The 17500-nt window shown below is 35.1% G+C and overlaps 1 protein-coding gene across 29 annotated transcripts in view; it reads left to right on the top strand.

The window, feature by feature from the left end:
* FOXP2 (forkhead box P2) overlaps window positions 1-17500 on the top strand; it is a 401726-nt gene that overhangs the window by 335741 nt on the left and 48485 nt on the right. For 10 of the 29 annotated variants that reach the window (XM_086887066.1, XM_086887085.1, XM_086887061.1 and 7 more), the window contains 5 exons: window positions 3741-3878; window positions 5068-5268; window positions 6767-6932; window positions 11738-11951; window positions 13542-13646. In XM_086887066.1, the coding sequence (XP_086743192.1) occupies window positions 3741-3878; window positions 5068-5268; window positions 6767-6932; window positions 11738-11951; window positions 13542-13646 (824 nt within the window). Of the gene's footprint in view, window positions 1-3740; window positions 3879-4866; window positions 4918-5049; window positions 5269-6766; window positions 6933-11737; window positions 11952-13541; window positions 13647-17500 lie in introns of all 29 variants that reach the window. The other 19 variants (XM_086887076.1, XM_086887072.1, XM_086887071.1 and 16 more) reach the window with 9 other exon arrangements.

Below are 17500 nucleotides of genomic sequence, written 5' to 3'. Positions count from 1 at the left end.
TTTTTTCATAGGTATTATGTAAAAATATCAATTTTTCTGATTCCTATTATCGATTAGTTCATAGGAACAGTAGATGAGTGTTTACCTGGCAAGCTTCTATATAGCTAAAGATGAATTTTTAATGTGCAACAAAAGAGTGGTGTTAAATGTACAGCCTTAGTCTCCTCTATTTCTCTATTAAATTGATCTGGGATAAACCCAGATTTTTTTTATTCTTCAAAGAAGGTCTCTTTTCATTTCTGCATCCATGTTCATCTATCTAATTTCCAATATCAATGTTTTCATTCTGAGTCATAGCTTTTCTTTAGTTTGTACATTCACATGCAGTAATAAAGCAATTTACGTTTGTTCTTGCCTTAAATGCCATTTAGATATGTTCAAAATGGTTTGTTTTGACATCTGGAATTTTATTTGTGTGCCAAACAACCACATAGGATTTATAAGCTAATTCAAAAAATGGAGGAGAGCCTGCAACAAAAAACATGAGAAACTTCAAAGCACAATGGACCCTCCATCTGGGTCCATCATGGAGCCCAAGGATGTAGGTGTTCTTCAGAGGCTGTCCCACCTGTTTTGTTTTGTAGGGTTGCATACCAGTCATCTTTGTGGCAGGATTAGGAGCTCAATGGCTTTGAGGATTCCACGCAACAAATAGGTTGCAGTTATAAATGATGTTTCACTTTGTCACTTCAGTTTTTTCTTAGAGGTTTAACCAGGAATTTTGGGGACTTTGTGGCCCGCTTAAAGGAACAATCCAGTCTCTTCATTGGGTCAGGACTCTACCTGAACTGATTCTAGATACATTGAGAGATTTCTACAAAAAAGAGTCAGAGATTGCCTTTCTGCTACATTTTTGTAAAATCAGATTGGAAATCTTGGAAAACACAGACATTAAATGAAAGAAATATACCTAATGCATATAATTTGCCATAAAATAGCAGGTTTCAGATAGTCTTCCAAACCAGATAATACAGTAGCACTATGCCTGTAAGAAATAAAGTACAGCCTGGTGTATCACTGAAGGCTGTGAAATTCTACCAATTTTTATTATTTAAAGACAATTAGAGAAATCTCTTTGCTTAATGTGTTCTGGTAATGTAAATTTCAAGCAGTTTTCAAAATGCCTTGTCCTTTATCTGTGGGAAAGAATATATGTTATATACATATGATACACACATGTATCGTTACATAAAACTCTTATAAAGGCAATACTATCTACATAAATCTGTATTTTTACTAATGATCCTGACTGCCAGTTTTTTTCAAGCTTCTGTCTGTCATGCTGAAAAACAGGTATATTAGTTCTCTAGCTTATACAGTTGAACTGTTGAATATTACAGGAAAAACAAATTTTGTCAGAAAATCTGTTAGAATGTATTGCAAAGCAGGTGTGTTTACATTTATAAGAGCATGTATGCAGTTAGGGAGATTCAGAGCAGATACCATGAAAGCTAACAAAAATAAGCCTGGTGGAGGGGAATCTATATTTCATACTGAGGAACAGAGAACTCTTGTGGTACCAGAAGTCTTGCGCTAAATGTCTTACAGGCTGGGATCTTTAGCACAGAGTATGAGCAAATCAGTGCCAGTTAGAGAGTTAGGTAGATTTTCACTCAGTTTAGATCAAAATATTAATATTTTGGTACATATTATAATAGTAAGCATGCAAGTGTTAGGAAAGTTCTTGCAGGGTTTAAAGGTTAAAGGTAATAGTTTAATTGTGAAAGTATCCGTTTCCCTCTCTATATTTCTCCTCCTATCCGTGTGACCTGTGGTAGCTGAATAGCATCACTGAGATAAAATTGTTACAAGACAAATTCAGATCTCAAGTAAACAGAGGAAATTCTTGGTGGCTTTGGAGGGAATTGAATAATGACTCTAGTTGGTGAATTTTATACTTCGCTCATGCATCCCAAAGTTGTAGAAAATCTGTTTGTCTTGTCTTTAGTACTTGTTAAACTTAAAATAAAACATTATTGTATGTGGTGTTTACAGTGCTACAAAACTAGATGTTATAAAGTGTGACAACCAGAATTAGTCATCTGAAATTTAAGTGTCTACTCAAAGTGAGTCTGCACTCCATGGAGAGAGACAGGCACGTTCACAGTGTGGGCTTAGTTTCATGTTAAAATAAATCTCTAAACTAAATCAGCTATACTTTGCTCAGGATTTCTTTATTCTGTTGATAATGGAAGGAGTACAGGGATAGATGAGCTTAAATTCCTCCCAAGTTTCTGAGTGGAAATCTGGTTTGTCTTTCCCATTTGTATTTTAGAGTAAAACCTTCAGAATTTTTATTCTTAAAATTCATTTGATGTTTTCTAAAAGATTATCGGACTTTTTAGTGAAGGCTGGTATGTTTACTTTCAGGCTCTTAATTAGTCAGTGTTTTAAGACCATAGTTTATGCTATGATGAATTGTGTGAAAAGTGGTATTCTGTGTAATATTGTATGAGGTAATTTCTTCTAAAAGAAAATTTCAGTGAACTTGTGTTTCTTTTTTCCTCTATTTCATTAATACAAAGTCTTTTGGGATAGATTCAAGTAATAGAAACATTAGATGAGATTTTCCTCCTAAAATTGGCTCATGATTTAATTTATTAACAATAATATTATTTTTGCTGATTTACAGAAGACTGGAGTGTTCCAATACATCTCACAAAGCAGTATTTATATGCCAGCTTGCTATTATATGCAGAAAAAACATTTGAATTTTGCTAGACAAGCGAGTGGCTGCTTTTTCATGGGTGGAAAGCCTGGCTTGTTGACAGCTGTTTGACCGTGTCCTGGGTAGCTGGAGCAATGCTCTCACATCACAATGTGCCTGCCACAGCACTGGACAATACCCCAGGTTCTTTCATAGGACTTTTCTCTCCTGCTTACACACGGAAACATACTTCCTGTGTCTTTCCAACTCACACATATATTTCTGAGAACATGTGCATATGTGGGTGGTTATGCATTTGCTGATGCTTGATCTCACTGTATAACAAGTGGAAAATAAAGCCATGTCCAAAACAGCACCTATACAAAAATGCAGTTTAGTGGAAAAGCTAATAATCTAATGCCAAGGTTTCCCAACTTTCACTTTTCAGTTAGAAATGCTGAAAAAACGATTCTCTCGGCAGAGACCAGGTGACTGAGGTAGCAGTCCTTGCTGTGTACTCTGATATGTCCATGATGTTCTTATTCGTGTATAAATCAGACCTTCTTAAAGGACTAGCTGAACAAGAAAGTTTTTCTTCTACTGAAGTGATGTTTTATGCAAAATTTTTTTTAGGCTAAGCGTCTTTATTGTGGAAAACATTTACTGCTTAAAGATACTTATTTTGCTGTCTGCCTTAATCATATCCTTTGAAACAGTCTCAATAGATTTTTCTATTCGTAACATTATGACACTTGATAAGATGATTGATTATGAAGTGTTGAGAGCCCTGCCATGTGATCATTTATTTTTAAATACACATTTGTACTAGCCAACGCTTAAATTTCTTGCAGGAATACATAAGAGATACGAAACATAAAGCTTGAGTCTGATCGAAACTGATGCCTCTGGAAATAGAGTGCCACAGTACTGTGGCCTTAAAATAACAGATTCTGACTGAAACTGGAACTTTACAGTGATAAATACTATGTAAAAAATTATGGTCCATCTTTGGTACAAAATAAAAAAGATGTATTGCTGTAGTGCAGGCAAAGTAAAATGTGTTTGACGATGATATCTTTCTTTCTCTGTGCAGGTGCCTGTGTCAGTGGCCATGATGACTCCCCAGGTGATCACCCCTCAGCAAATGCAGCAGATTCTCCAGCAGCAAGTGTTGTCTCCGCAGCAGCTTCAAGCACTTCTCCAGCAGCAGCAAGCAGTTATGTTGCAGCAGGTAATGTGTGTTACCTGCTTTGGACTTTTAGCACAGGGCATTCACACAAATGTCAACCAGATTTTATGGGTCTTATTTTGTAATATTTCATTGCTCATTGCACCAAAAAGAATGAAAATAAACATGAAATTTCTCCATTTCCAAATTTATTTTTTTTTTTTAATTGCAGAAGTGTGAAATCACATTTTGAAACATTCAATATTACATTAAAACCAGCAACAGCAGCAGTGGCAGATGCATTACAAATACCAAACAAATTGATGTTTAAATTTTCAAGCGCTTAGGCACATTTTAATTGTAGACCTGCCAAAGGAAGTGCAAATAGAGTTGTTGATAATTGTTGCTTTAAAATTCATAACATTGTAGTGCTTCCTTTAGTCACACAAATGGCATGCGGTTATGAAATTTGAACTTAACAGCTTGTTTCATCAAGGGAAAAGGTTTTTTTATTTTATTTTTTTACATATTAAAAATTTGTCCCAGATAAGGCTAAAAAGGAGGAGGAGGTTGCTGTTTCCTTAGCACAAAATCTGTCAGCTAATTGAAAAATACGTGAACTTGTTATTCATACAGTAATTATTGATAGTGTCAGTGATCAGTGCCTTGGTGTAACGCAGAGTGAATTTTTGGGTGCATGCTTGATTTTCATACAGAAAATGATGTGTCTGTTTGTCATAGTCATAGCTCAGTCACTGAACTGCATGTTTAAACATTTTAATATCCAGTACCATGATCGTTACAGGCAATTCACCTTCAGTTGTGAATCCAGCATCCTGCTAAGCAGATTGACAGATTAATTACTTTTTTCCCCTCAGAAGCAGACAGTTTTGTTTGGCCTTAGTGACTTGTAGGTTTCTTGCGAGTGGATGAGTGCAGCTTCTGATTTGTTATATAGGACATTTAAGGAACTTAGGTATAGTTATTTGAGGAGTTAATTTGGCTCTTGCATTCCCTTTAGAATACAGATTTTCTATACCCTTCTGTTTAGGATATTTTGGAATCTGCATTGGAAAATTTCAGAACCGCCTTGGAAAAAAATGTATGTAGATCTGCCTCTTCAAATCACATTTTTTGTTATGAGGTGATACTTAATGGCTACGCTACCATATGCCAATCTAGAAGAGTTTAGGAGATTTATAATACTTGAAACTTTTGCCTTTATTTATTAAAGTCAAAATGGTTTATTCAGCAACAACTACAAGAGTTTTACAAGAAACAGCAAGAGCAGTTACATCTTCAGCTTTTGCAGCAGCAGCAGCAGCAACAGCAGCAGCAACAGCAACAACAGCAGCAACAACAGCAACAACAGCAGCAGCAGCAACAGCAACAACAGCAGCAGCAGCAGCAGCAGCAACAGCAGCAACAGCATCCAGGAAAGCAAGCAAAAGAGGTAGGAGCTAAGACCCTTGCTGATGCACACTAGTCTGAGCTGTCAGAAGCTTGGAAAAGACAAGACCAGTTTAGATCTTTTCCTATAGCGAGGATGCAGCTATCAAAGATTTGTTCTTATATTTTTACTGGGCTTAATAGCAGTGCTGGTATAATTCTCCTGCTCCCCTTTGTGAGACATAGGATTTGAGCAGTCTAGTCCTGCTGTCGTCTAATGTTCGCTAATGAATCTGAGTGTGCAAAGAACAAACTGTATGGTGGACTCTGTACTGATTATCTTGTATTCACAGGCAATCTGTGTTGGGGAAGGAGCCTTACTTTGCTCAGTGGCACAGCTCTGAGAGCATGCAAATTTAGTCCATGGCTGAAAAAGAGCGATTGAGCACAGATTTCAAAGTCATAGGCCTCTGATTAATGAACTGCTACTGTAGGTTTGAAGTGGCGAGTAGAAAGTTACAGTTTGATGTGCTCATAAATCAACCTGACAAGTGGGTTTCTCAGGCCTAGCTTGCACTTGTCAGCAAACTGCATCAAATATAAACAGAATACAAACAAAACATGTTGAAGTAGTTAAATTGATCAGCAGGTATCCTAGACGTTGTCTTCAAGCTGCCCATTATGCAAACGTCGAGGAAGCAGTTGTGACCTCCTGAGGCTTTGTTTCTGTTTGGATTTGTGAATAGAATTTCAGACAGCCATCAACTACGGAATAGAAATTGCTCCCTTATTTCTCCGGAGGCTCTGGGCAATCCACATGACTTGCTCCATTATGCAGTCTGTTTTCCAGTGAGCGCATCAGAAGTTTCTCTTTTCCCCAAACTAGAAAGGAAAGGTCTTCCACAGCAGCTTGTCTTTTTCTGAAGTGTGACTGCCTTCTCATACCCTCCTGAGTCTTTGTAGACTCAAGTTTGTCTTGAAATGCCTCACAAAATTGGAACCTGTACTTTTGCTCCATAATAGGGCATTTCGTTGCCTTGAATGCCATGCTCCTTGTAATATATTCCAACATGAAAAGAGAGGGAGCTAACAGGCCAGTGAAAGGACGGCTACATCCCAGTTTACTAATAGATCACTGGAGACCATGTTCATGGGCCACTGCAGACCAAACTTAGTCAATTGGAAAAACAAGAGTGCCTTCAAATCACAGGCTGCTGTAAAAAGTTATATGTTTAGCATAGATAAATCTGTTATCATCTGCCATGAGCTGAGGGGTTTTTTTATTTGAAACAGCTGTTATATACTTTTTCTTGACCCTTTTCTTTAGTGTGTCATTAAGTGTATCTTGCCATTTTCCCTAAAACCTAATATCTTAAATGAATATAATAGAAAATTTCAAACACTTTCACTGCCTGGGTATTCTACAAATAGCATTATTATTTAATAACTGAGATTAAAAAGAAAGAAGTTGATTTTATGTTTTTGGCTTTCTAGCCTTTACTGCACACTTTATTTTTTGCTGCATTTGCTTTTCTTTTTTTTCCCCCCTGTTCTCTTTGTAGCAGCAGCAGCAGCAGCAGTTGGCAGCCCAGCAGCTTGTCTTCCAGCAGCAGCTCCTCCAGATGCAACAACTTCAACAGCAGCAACATCTGCTGAACCTTCAGCGTCAGGGACTCATTTCCATCCCACCTGGCCAGTCTGCTCTTCCTGTCCAGTCTCTGCCACAAGGTATTTCAGTAATATATGATTGGAGATACTTCTGAATTCACAACTTTTTAACCATTCCATTTGCATCTGAACTTCAGAAGTTTCCCATTATGACACTTAAGCGTATTTTGTCCTTTATTATTCACATTACCAAATTTTCTGGACACTGTTAAATACTCTTGAAAAAATAAAGCCAAGTTTTTATTGTTTTTTCTGGATGGAAGGTGCATATTTATTGAGCTTATGTGCTGAAAACAATTTCTAATAGCAGCACTTCAAGCATCAGTGCTTTTCTATGAGGAATCACTGAAATCTGATTTAGTGGAATGTTATTTCATTTAATACAAACAAACAGCTATAAAATACATCCAATAGTGATACTAAAGTCATTCTTTTCTTTTTCTTCTAAGAAAATAAAATATTTGGCATTAAAAAAGCACTTCAAATCTTCAATTTATGGCAAGTGAATTTAGAGACAAGCCTTAGGATTTATTTTCTTCTCTATTCCTTTGTATTAAATAGGTTAAATAGAACAACAAGTTTTGAAGGTGGTGATTCCAATAGTAATGAACTGTGACTGACAAATAACCATAAAGACTTTTTGAAAAAAATTTCCTTTTGTCACTTTGATCAGGATTTCTCAATGATGAAAATGATCTCAAATTCCACTACTTGAAAGAAAATAGGGCACACATTTTTGAAGCGTAAATTAATGTGGAGCTAAATGCTGCTTACATTTTAAGATAAGGCCAAAGTCTTCCCATCCAGGGGACTCTGCCTATAACCTGTAAAGTATGTGTTTCTGTTTGTTTTACCACAGAGAGTTGAGTTAAGTATCTGTCATAAAAATTATACAATAATCTGATCTCTTATACCCCAGTCCTGAAATGAGCATTGTTTAGACTATGTTCATGACAAGTAACATTATTTTTAATTGGTCTTTATGCATGTAACTTGTTCCTCCACCAGATAACTATTACGAAATCAAAGCTTCAGAAATCAGATGAGCAAAAGCAGAGTACACAGTGTATAGACAATGATCTTAAAAAAACCCGAAAACCCCAAACCAAAACAAACAAAAAAATAAACTAAAATGACCAGAACATCAGAGATTACAAATAAACGTGTTCATTTCATTGTGTAAAAAAGTTGTGTAAAAAAGCTATGACACAAGCATATCTAATGCTGTAAAAGCTACAATGAAAATGAATCCTACTACAGCAAATAGAATAGCAGTGGGGAGACAACTTGATTCATAAACCTGGCGATGAGAGCCTGGTAATGCTGGTCTCTTTTTGTACAATTGGCTTGGAACAGAGTCAAAAAAAGCATGAAACACAACTTCCCTCTGAACTGCTTTACCTTTTGCAATCTCCTCTTGTGCCATCTGTTGCTAGAGGAATTCCTCAGGTTTTCTCTCACATTAAGCTATCCCCATAGATTTCCCTCAGCACTCCTATCCAATTGCATTGGTATTCATCATTTTAATGCAACACTCATTGTACTACTTCTAGTATAAAAACTGAGGGAAAAAAAACTTTCTAATGGTTCCTAAGAGTAAACATTTCTTTTTAAGAATTGTGTTTTACTCAGAAAATTAAGTCCGACTGAACTCTTGACAGAAAAGATTGATAACAAAGAAATAAGAAACTACAAAATTTTATATTCAAAATATATATGGATTGTTATTGTTGAAGTAAATTAATCTCTTTTTTTGCTTTTGCCTTGTTGTTTTTTCATGATAATGAATTACATACAAGTATTTATTTCTTCTATTTTAAAATTAAACCTTCAGAATTGAATTAAGATAATACACAGTAGATGTGGTAAAAGTATGGTTTTCTGCTTCTACTGTGCTGTGAGAGGTATAAGATAGTTATGCAGAAGGATTTACATGTGTAACACAAATATTTTATATGCATCCATCCAGTTTGCTCAGTTACATGGATGGCTAGAACACTGAAAGTAACACAGGGGATTTGTGTTTGTAAGTTATTGGCCATAAAGAGTCTCATAAACCACAAATTATTATTGGCAAAGGGGTTTACGTTTGATAATGTGAAAAGATGTATCTTACAAGCACAGCTGTGAGGTTTTCATATATAAGCAGTATTTTCTTCAAGAATAGTTTCTGCCTTTAAAGAACAAAAATGTTTCCCATGTTTTCTTGATGGTTAGGTATCACAATTATGATGCAATAGGTACATTAGCATCTGTTTTGTGACCAGTTCTTCACTATGCTGTATCCAAAACCAGTGATTTGCTGTGAGTTATTTCCAGGTGCTGCTGCGTTGATGCTTGTTAAATGCAAACAACTGTAAATCACAGCAGTAAAAAACCCCAAACAAACTAAACAAACAAAAAAACCACCAAAATTCCAAGTCTTGATCGGTCCATGTTGGAAAAGGAAAAGCAGTTGCATGGATGGTTTTTACAAGTGACAGTTTTATTAAATATTTATTCAAACATAAAAATAGAGTAGATAGAGGTTAAAAGCGTAACGAAAGTAATATTAAAATCCCCAAATTACTGGTGTTTGTAAATTTCACAGGAAATCAGTATTTGACCTTTTTATTATAGTCCGTAATTTTTATTCCACTCTTAGTCCTCTTTTTGATCCTTTCCCCTTTAATATATTGTGGAGAGGGTATTTTAAGGGTTGCCATAGCCTATGAAACTTTAAAACTTACCCTACTTTTACATCCAGACTGAGATGTCTGTCAGCCATTTCACAAGCCTCTAGTAAAAAGAGAGTTGGACTTTTTAAGACACAGAAACCACAAGATTGCCATAATTTACAATTAATTACAAATTCGCTTATTAACTTTATACTTTTTAAGTGCCTGCCCGCAATCCTTTCATCCTAAAAGGCAGCATTTCAGGGTCCTCTGAAGAAGTGATAAAATTAACCAGCCTGAGCATAGAGAGAAATTTCATTCTGCCCTAAAAAAACCCCTAGGTGAGCTAGGCAGCCTGGAGGCACAACTCCACCTGCAGAGGAAGGGGCTGTCCAGCAGATGCCCAGACCCATGGGAGAGAGACCATTGCTGCAGCTGCTGCCAGCCCTCCCTACATTCACTCAATTCCTGAGACCGTTCTTACTCAGCTCACTCAGCACCCAAAGTTTGATGATCTCAAATTAAATTCCTCTCACTAGAAGATGTGATATCTGATGACCTAAACAGATGTTTTCATTCTTGGGTTTGTTTTTTTTTAGTAAAGTTAGTTTATTTTTTTCAACAACAGGAGGAAGACTTTGAAGTAAATTATGTACTTTGTATATCATGCCACATAAATGAATACATTATTTCATTCTGATTTGTGGTTACATTTGCAGGTAACTGTTATTTACAACACTAAAGTGGGTTTTTTGCAGTGTTGCTGGAATATCCCTCATGAACTCAGAAGTAATTACTTACCTTCATTAAACAATTACAGACAGTATTACCATCACCCTTGTTACCCGTCTCTTTAATGCAGTAAATTAGAGCCTGGCTTCTTTGCTTGCTTCCTTAAAACCTAGGTTTTTGCTATACAAAAATGTAATAAACTCAAAAACAGTTTCAGGACTTCTTCATTTTTCCCTTAGCTGAGTTTTCCAATGAGTGTTGCTATCTAAGGTAAAGAAGGACTCCAAGCAGTAGTTAAAAATGAGCTGCTTTCATAATTAAAAAAAAAAAAAAAACTAAAATCCCCTCCACCCACTTTGTTTCCATACTTCCTCCAGAAATAAATATTTCTGTAAATAACTACTAATCTATTTTTAATAGCTTTGAATACTTCATGGCTACTGAGAAGTATTAAGGAACTTCCTGTGCTTTTTCATAATTTTTTGTTGAATCTCTTTCAGTAGTCTGAGTTTATATGTTCTCAAAATAAAACATTATCTAATAAAGAGATTTGCCAAACAATAAAAAACGGTCTTTACATCTTTCTACTATATCTTATTAGCCAAAAAAAAATATACTCTATGAAAATTTTGAATTAACAGATACTTTCTCATATTTTCAGGACCAGAAATGTGAGCTCTTTCATAAAGAGTAAAAACAAACCAAAACCAAAACTCACAATATCATGATTCAAATAGCATCATCATTTTGAATGTTTTGCATTCCAGCAGATCTAGATACCATGACCACGTGTTACCTAATTTTGGTTGCTGAGATGAAATAAAGAAGAGAGATTTTAAGATACCTCTGGAACAAACCATGTCAGGCTGAAGAACCTGGCTTTGAAATCACAAGATCTCTGGGCTTTACATTCTTTTCTGCATTTAATCTAGTATTCTTCAAAAGTGATATGTCAAACTTACAAGGTCTGGCAGTGACAGAAGGTGTATATATTTCTGATGAACTCTTCATCTTTAAAAATCTGAAAATCTTTAAATATCTTAGCTGCATGTTCAGTGGCAAGATAAGAGAATGCTCACAGCCTTTCTCTTGCCTGTATTTTGTAGTCTTTACTTCAGTCAGAAGCATATTGTACTGTAGGTTTCCATGACTTCATGCAAACTTGAGCCAGACAACCCTAACACATATGTATGAATACATTCAACAAGACATCGCTTTTTGTGACCTAGGATGAATCCTGGAAACTACACGTTTCCAGGCTGCAAGTGGAGTAGAGAGCAAGTTTAAGCTCTTTTTTGTTTTATGTTTATGAATTTAAAGAGTTCTGAATTTATGAATTTATGTTTTACTACTTGTTGATTGTGCTGGTAAAACAGCATCAGCTTTATTGTTGGCATTAATCCATTAATAACACTGAGCTCATTATATGAAACTCTTTATTTTGTTATATTAGTGGGGCTCTCTTTCATTTTATAGCTGGCTTAAGTCCTGCTGAGATTCAGCAGTTATGGAAAGAAGTGACTGGAGTTCACAGTATGGAAGACAATGGCATTAAACATGGAGGGCTAGACCTCACTACTAACAATTCCTCCTCTACTACCTCCTCCACCACTTCCAAAGCATCACCACCAATAACTCATCATTCCATAGTGAATGGACAGTCTTCAGTTCTAAATGCAAGGCGAGACAGGTAATTCTGATGAGATTTCAACTGTGCTTATCATTTGACGTGAAGCGGTTGTATAACATCTAAAGTCACATGATTTCCAATCAAAAAATAGCACTTAATAGAGGTTACTTGAGAGATTGTGGCAACCTGATTTTCCAGAATTGTTTGTCAATAGGGCATAATTTTCAGTAATGATGTCTAACTGTGCAGACACAACAAAATTACCTGCATGTGGTTTTATAACTCGTGAACTTATGGTAGTTTGGGTAAAAGTTAGAAATCACAGTCAAGTGGGCTGGTATAGGGGTGTAAATGCACATTTGTGGGGACATTTGTAGGTGCAGTTTCGTTCATGTTTAACACACCTGGCAGTCAGGCCCTTACTGTTGAATCACACTCCTGGTTTCATTGACAAAGTCCATCTATATGAGTTGTCAAGGCTGTAATTCGGTGCAAAGGTTCTATGTTAAAAGTGCTTCAAAACTGTATATTAAAGCAGCTCTCATGTTGTTTATTTCTTGTGAAAAGAACCACTAAATTTTCTGTCTTTTATGCATGACAATAATATGTCTTACAAATTTTTAGTGTTATACACTGGAATTACACCATATGGATGAAGTTCAAATCATTTTTCAGACACATTGACAGATATTATTTACTGTTTCTTAATTTCAAGTAATGGATTAAATACAAGAGTACATAGTATCTGTAACACTTACCAATAATTATATTAGTGTAGTGAGATATTTATGATCTCAATATAAGATGAAATTTAATTGTATCTATATAACCTAAATTGTAAGTAATTCTATTTTCAAATACATTTTCCATTTAATTTTTTTAACACTTATGAGACTATGATTTAAATTCTCATATGAATGTGAGAACAGTTTTCCATCATTATTTTGTATTATTTAAAAATCTGAATACCTTTACGGTAGTACTTTTAGTTAGTATAACTTTTGTGGTTATATCTCACAGAATGGTTCTTTGCTTCAGGATGTTGCCCACATCCACAGAATAATTCCCTCAATTTCTTTGATAACTCATCATGGATAAAACAATTGCAAACTTATTTGAAGGTTCCAGAAAAAGGCATGGAGTACAGCGAGGGATTTTTATGAAGCCACATAGTTAATGAAAGCAGTCAGTGCTTGTGAACAAAAGTATTTATTAATGAAAGCAACTTTATTTTTATACATGCTGAGCAGAAAATTCAAATACTTTTTGAACATTCACAATATTCAGAAATTCTGACTGTCAGTCTTCAATATTTATACTCATAATTGATCCGTTCTGAGTATATTTTTTATTTATAGGTAAATGTTACACCAAGGTCATATGGCTTAATTAGCATACGGTATTATACAGTCATCTTATTTTTTCATCCTTTATTAACAGTCATCTTTGGCTCTATTTCTTCTCTAATTGGAACATCATCTAGCCTTGGCAGTTGAACTATTCAATAGAACGATTAAATTTTTCTGACTGCTCTGAGCTAAATTGACCTGTTTTGACCTGTTTGTCACTGATCGTAACCTGACAGGCGCTAGCAGCCTCCAACGATTATGGCTTTTGAGATGAATCTGATGCCTTATTCTTTTGCTACAGCTCGTCACATGAGGAGACTGGGGCCTCCCATACTCTCTATGGTCATGGAGTTTGCAAATGGCCTGGCTGTGAAAGCGTTTGTGAAGATTTTGGACAGTTTTTAAAGTAGGTGGATTTTTATTCCTTGGTACAAAATTGTTCAAGGCAAGGGAAAGTGAAAGACGGCAAACAAAGTTTTACTGTAAACCATATCAGAGATTTTTTTGTGTGTATTTCAAGCAACTGGATAATCGAGGCTATCGGCAGAGGGTCAAATTGTTATCCTTTCTTTCATGTTGAACACTTTTGCAGGCCTTTCAATAGCACAGTGTTTAATCCTCTTATTATCCTTTACTGAAATGGAGCCTCAGAAAATTTGAAGAGATGCTTTAGATTTTATATTGGATAGTAGGAGTATGAAAAAGCACATTTTAAATTCTGACAGTTTGTGTGAAGTGGGAATTACTGTGTATAGTATAAATAAAAAAGCACAAAGGCCTGAGCATGACCATTTAACTCTCCCTTAATAATCTATTTTTGCTTTTATTCTTGCATGTGCACAAGATACATAGGAAAAAACCCACCGTGTACAGGTGGGTTTCCACCTTTCAGGACTGAAAAGTGTTGATGTCATTGCTTCTTCAGCATTTGATTTAGCCAGCTATTTTCTAAATCAGAGCATTTAGGAAATAAGTGACACAGCTTTTCCTTTTCATCTGCAGCTTCTTCAAACTGCAATGGGTTTCTGCAGTTTTTCATTTTTATTTATTTCAAAGTATTTACTAGTATTTCTATGTTCATTTGAATTCTCATCAACATCAGCACTGATTTGCTACCTATGTACATTTTGGACTGGTCTTTGTTAGAAGAGCCGTACTCATTTGGCATGCAATAGATCTTAATGGAAAGCTACAGATAGGCTTATATAGATGAGTAACTTCAGGGGCTGAGACTCTTATGTTGTCATGGTGCAGCTAACAGGGTGAATGAACTGTTTCATGCTTCATCAACAATTAAGTTAATTAGCTCATTTGAAATTGCACTGCTTTGTTGCCAGGATGTTGGCAGAAACATCAAAAAGATGTGTTTACAAATGGCAAACTATGGGGTATATAACAGGAGCACCTTAACAGCAGACCATAACCACTAAGTATTACAATAACTTTTATAATAGAATTATAGCAATAATATTCATAAAGTATTTGCAATGCTTTCTCTGTCTTTCAGTTTTAAATTAAGTAACCTGCACTGACTTGCAAATTATACGTAGGTATCACTCCTGACAAATTTTTGTTTATTAGTGCATTAAGTGGAATGTCAAAACAATGGCTTATTATTAAAGGAAATGGTATTGGATTTAAAAGAATCTGATTTACATAAGTTTGTATTAAAAGGAAAATGAAATCTCCCAAATTCAATGTAGTGTTCTAAGTATTATTAATAATAAGAATTTAAACTCATTTAGCTTAAGCATTTTCCTTTTCAAGGAAAACTACATTTCCTGAATACGTCCATCCATCTAGCCTATAGTGATGCTAATTCTTTGGGCAGACTTTGCACATCCATTATGTCAGGTCTCTTGTTATAATCCATGATCAGTAAAACCATTTTGATTTAGGCAGTGTAGTACCAGGTTTACAGATGCTCTTGCTTTCCTGAACCAAATAACCCTGAAAAATGTGAAAGTGACACATAACATCTTGATAATTCTGGCTCAGAAGCAATCAGGGTTTACAGCAGTGTCGTGGCTTTTTGTCCTATACATCAGCAGAAGCTATCCGAGAATATTTTGTTATTTCTTCTTTTCACTGAAGTCTGTTTACTGTGCCCTTAAACAAATAAGAAGTCATGATGGTGAATAGAAGAGTTTGTTTATGAAATAGAAATACTCCTTCATTTTACACTAGCGTTAAGATGGAAATCAATACATAACCTTGCATTAGATTCTTTAGTACCTTTTCATGTTCACACTAATGCAAAATCCCCATTACAATTAAAAAACATTTTCTTTCAATTAAAAATCAACTTTTAGTCCAAAGATTGACCATTTTTCCAACCCATTAACTTTATAGGGGATGACAGGACTAATGGCTGTAGTTTTCAAGGCTTTGCTCTTAGTCTAATCTTTGTTGCGATGTTTCAGGTTCTCTGACTTGAAACAATATGATACCTGTGTTAAGAGAGTTAATGCAAGTATATTGTACCAAAATGAAATATTAATAAGGTACTCTACCCCAGTCTAGTAGTCTGTATTTCTGTCATATGCTTATGACAATTTTAAAGAGTGCCTGGTTTATTAAGTGAACTGCAACTTTTGCTCAGAAAACGGTTTACCTAGCATCTTGGTCTAAAACAAGAAAAACAAGCAGAGCCTCCAAGAAGGAAGATAAGGACAGAAAACACCAGCTTGGCTTCACTTGGCTAATCAGGAAAATGATGTAGGGTGAAGTAACAAATAACTTTCAATAAATTACTTAAAGCTACAAAAAGCCATTTTCACAATATTTTTTTTTATTTTTTTATTTATTTTTTTATAAGGTAATTTGGGGATATTCCAATTAGCTGCAGTTCTTTTCAGGTGTTCTGAATGGCTCAAGAAGTTTAACATTAAGTGAAACTAAATTAATGCTTGGAAACATGAAATAATTTCAAGAAAGTACAGCAAATCTTCTTCATGGTAAATTTCTGTATATGTAACAAAACCTAAACCCATATGCTTTCTTTGTTATCCCTCAACTACAGACACAAACCTATGGTTTATATTTCTGTCTTTGTAAGATGGTATTAACTTATAGGTGCTCATGCATGCAAGATCAGTTTTACTATCCAGTAAAAACAGCTTTTGGCTTAAAAAATATTTCAAAATTTAAAGACTAATCAAAGAATGCCATTACATAACTAGGAAAAAGATGACAAGATTTAAAGAAAATTTCAGGCCCTGACATGATTAAAAAAGTGTTAAAATGCTTATGAAAACATGGAACTTTGCTGTGAAACAAGTATTGACAGAAACTAACCATTTTCTGGTCTCTAAGTGAGGAAACCAATAGATCTCTTAAAGCATTTAATATTGTCTTCATTATGGTTTTTTAAATGTCAGAATGCAATAGCATATAAGAAAACTTAAGAGTGTTTTGTCTGAAAAATTAATTATCATTCCATTGGTCCTAAATCAGATTGAGTAGGAAGGATTTGACTTATTGTGCTTAAGCCAGGAGGTTTACAATACAACATTCCAGCCAGCAGACAAGTGTTCTTTAACCTGCATGTGGCAGACACCAGCAAACACAACACAAGCTGCAGTACAAAGAATGGTAATGTTTTCATCTATAGAGACAAGGGGGGAAAAAAAATCATGCTAGAGAAGATAGGCCAGCTTTGCAACAGATGTTTATATACGGGGCACGAGAGCATGTTTAGAATCCTACAAAGAATAATGACCAAGCATCATAGTCAGGATGACAGAAACAAAACCATATAAAGAAATAACTTAATGAATTAAGTTATTATAATTAGTGCCATATAAAAATTGCCGGTTCTTTCTTTTTTTCCCCTCTTTCAGCTGCAAAGTGATATTCAGCATTATGTACTTTCCTATTTAGTGTGCATTGTTGGGTATTTTTGGTCTTTGACTAGGTGATACGGCTATAAAATGATGACCTCAAGAATATTCTTTGAACTTGTCAGAATGTTGTTTCTTTTGGTGACAGTGCCACCATCTCTCAAAACTAAGGCATCTGACATAATCAGCTAAATGAAAAGTGACAGCTAACATTTTGTATTTAAACTCCTGTCAGTGTTTAAACATAAAAAGCTTGATGCAAAATAAATCAAACACCACTGATACGCAAGTGAAACATTTTGTTAAAACAATCCCTGACACACTTGGATTCCAAGCTGATCTCATTTCAGCTTTTGAAATGTTGCAAGCAAAAATGAATTTGAAATTCTTGTGGTTAAAACTGATAACTTGCCACATG

Source organism: Cyanistes caeruleus, chromosome 4 (genome assembly GCF_971803275.1).
Source record: "Cyanistes caeruleus chromosome 4, bCyaCae1.hap1.1, whole genome shotgun sequence".
NCBI classification, from domain to species: domain Eukaryota; kingdom Metazoa; phylum Chordata; class Aves; order Passeriformes; family Paridae; genus Cyanistes; species Cyanistes caeruleus.
This window is presented reverse-complemented; position numbering and strand designations above follow the sequence as displayed.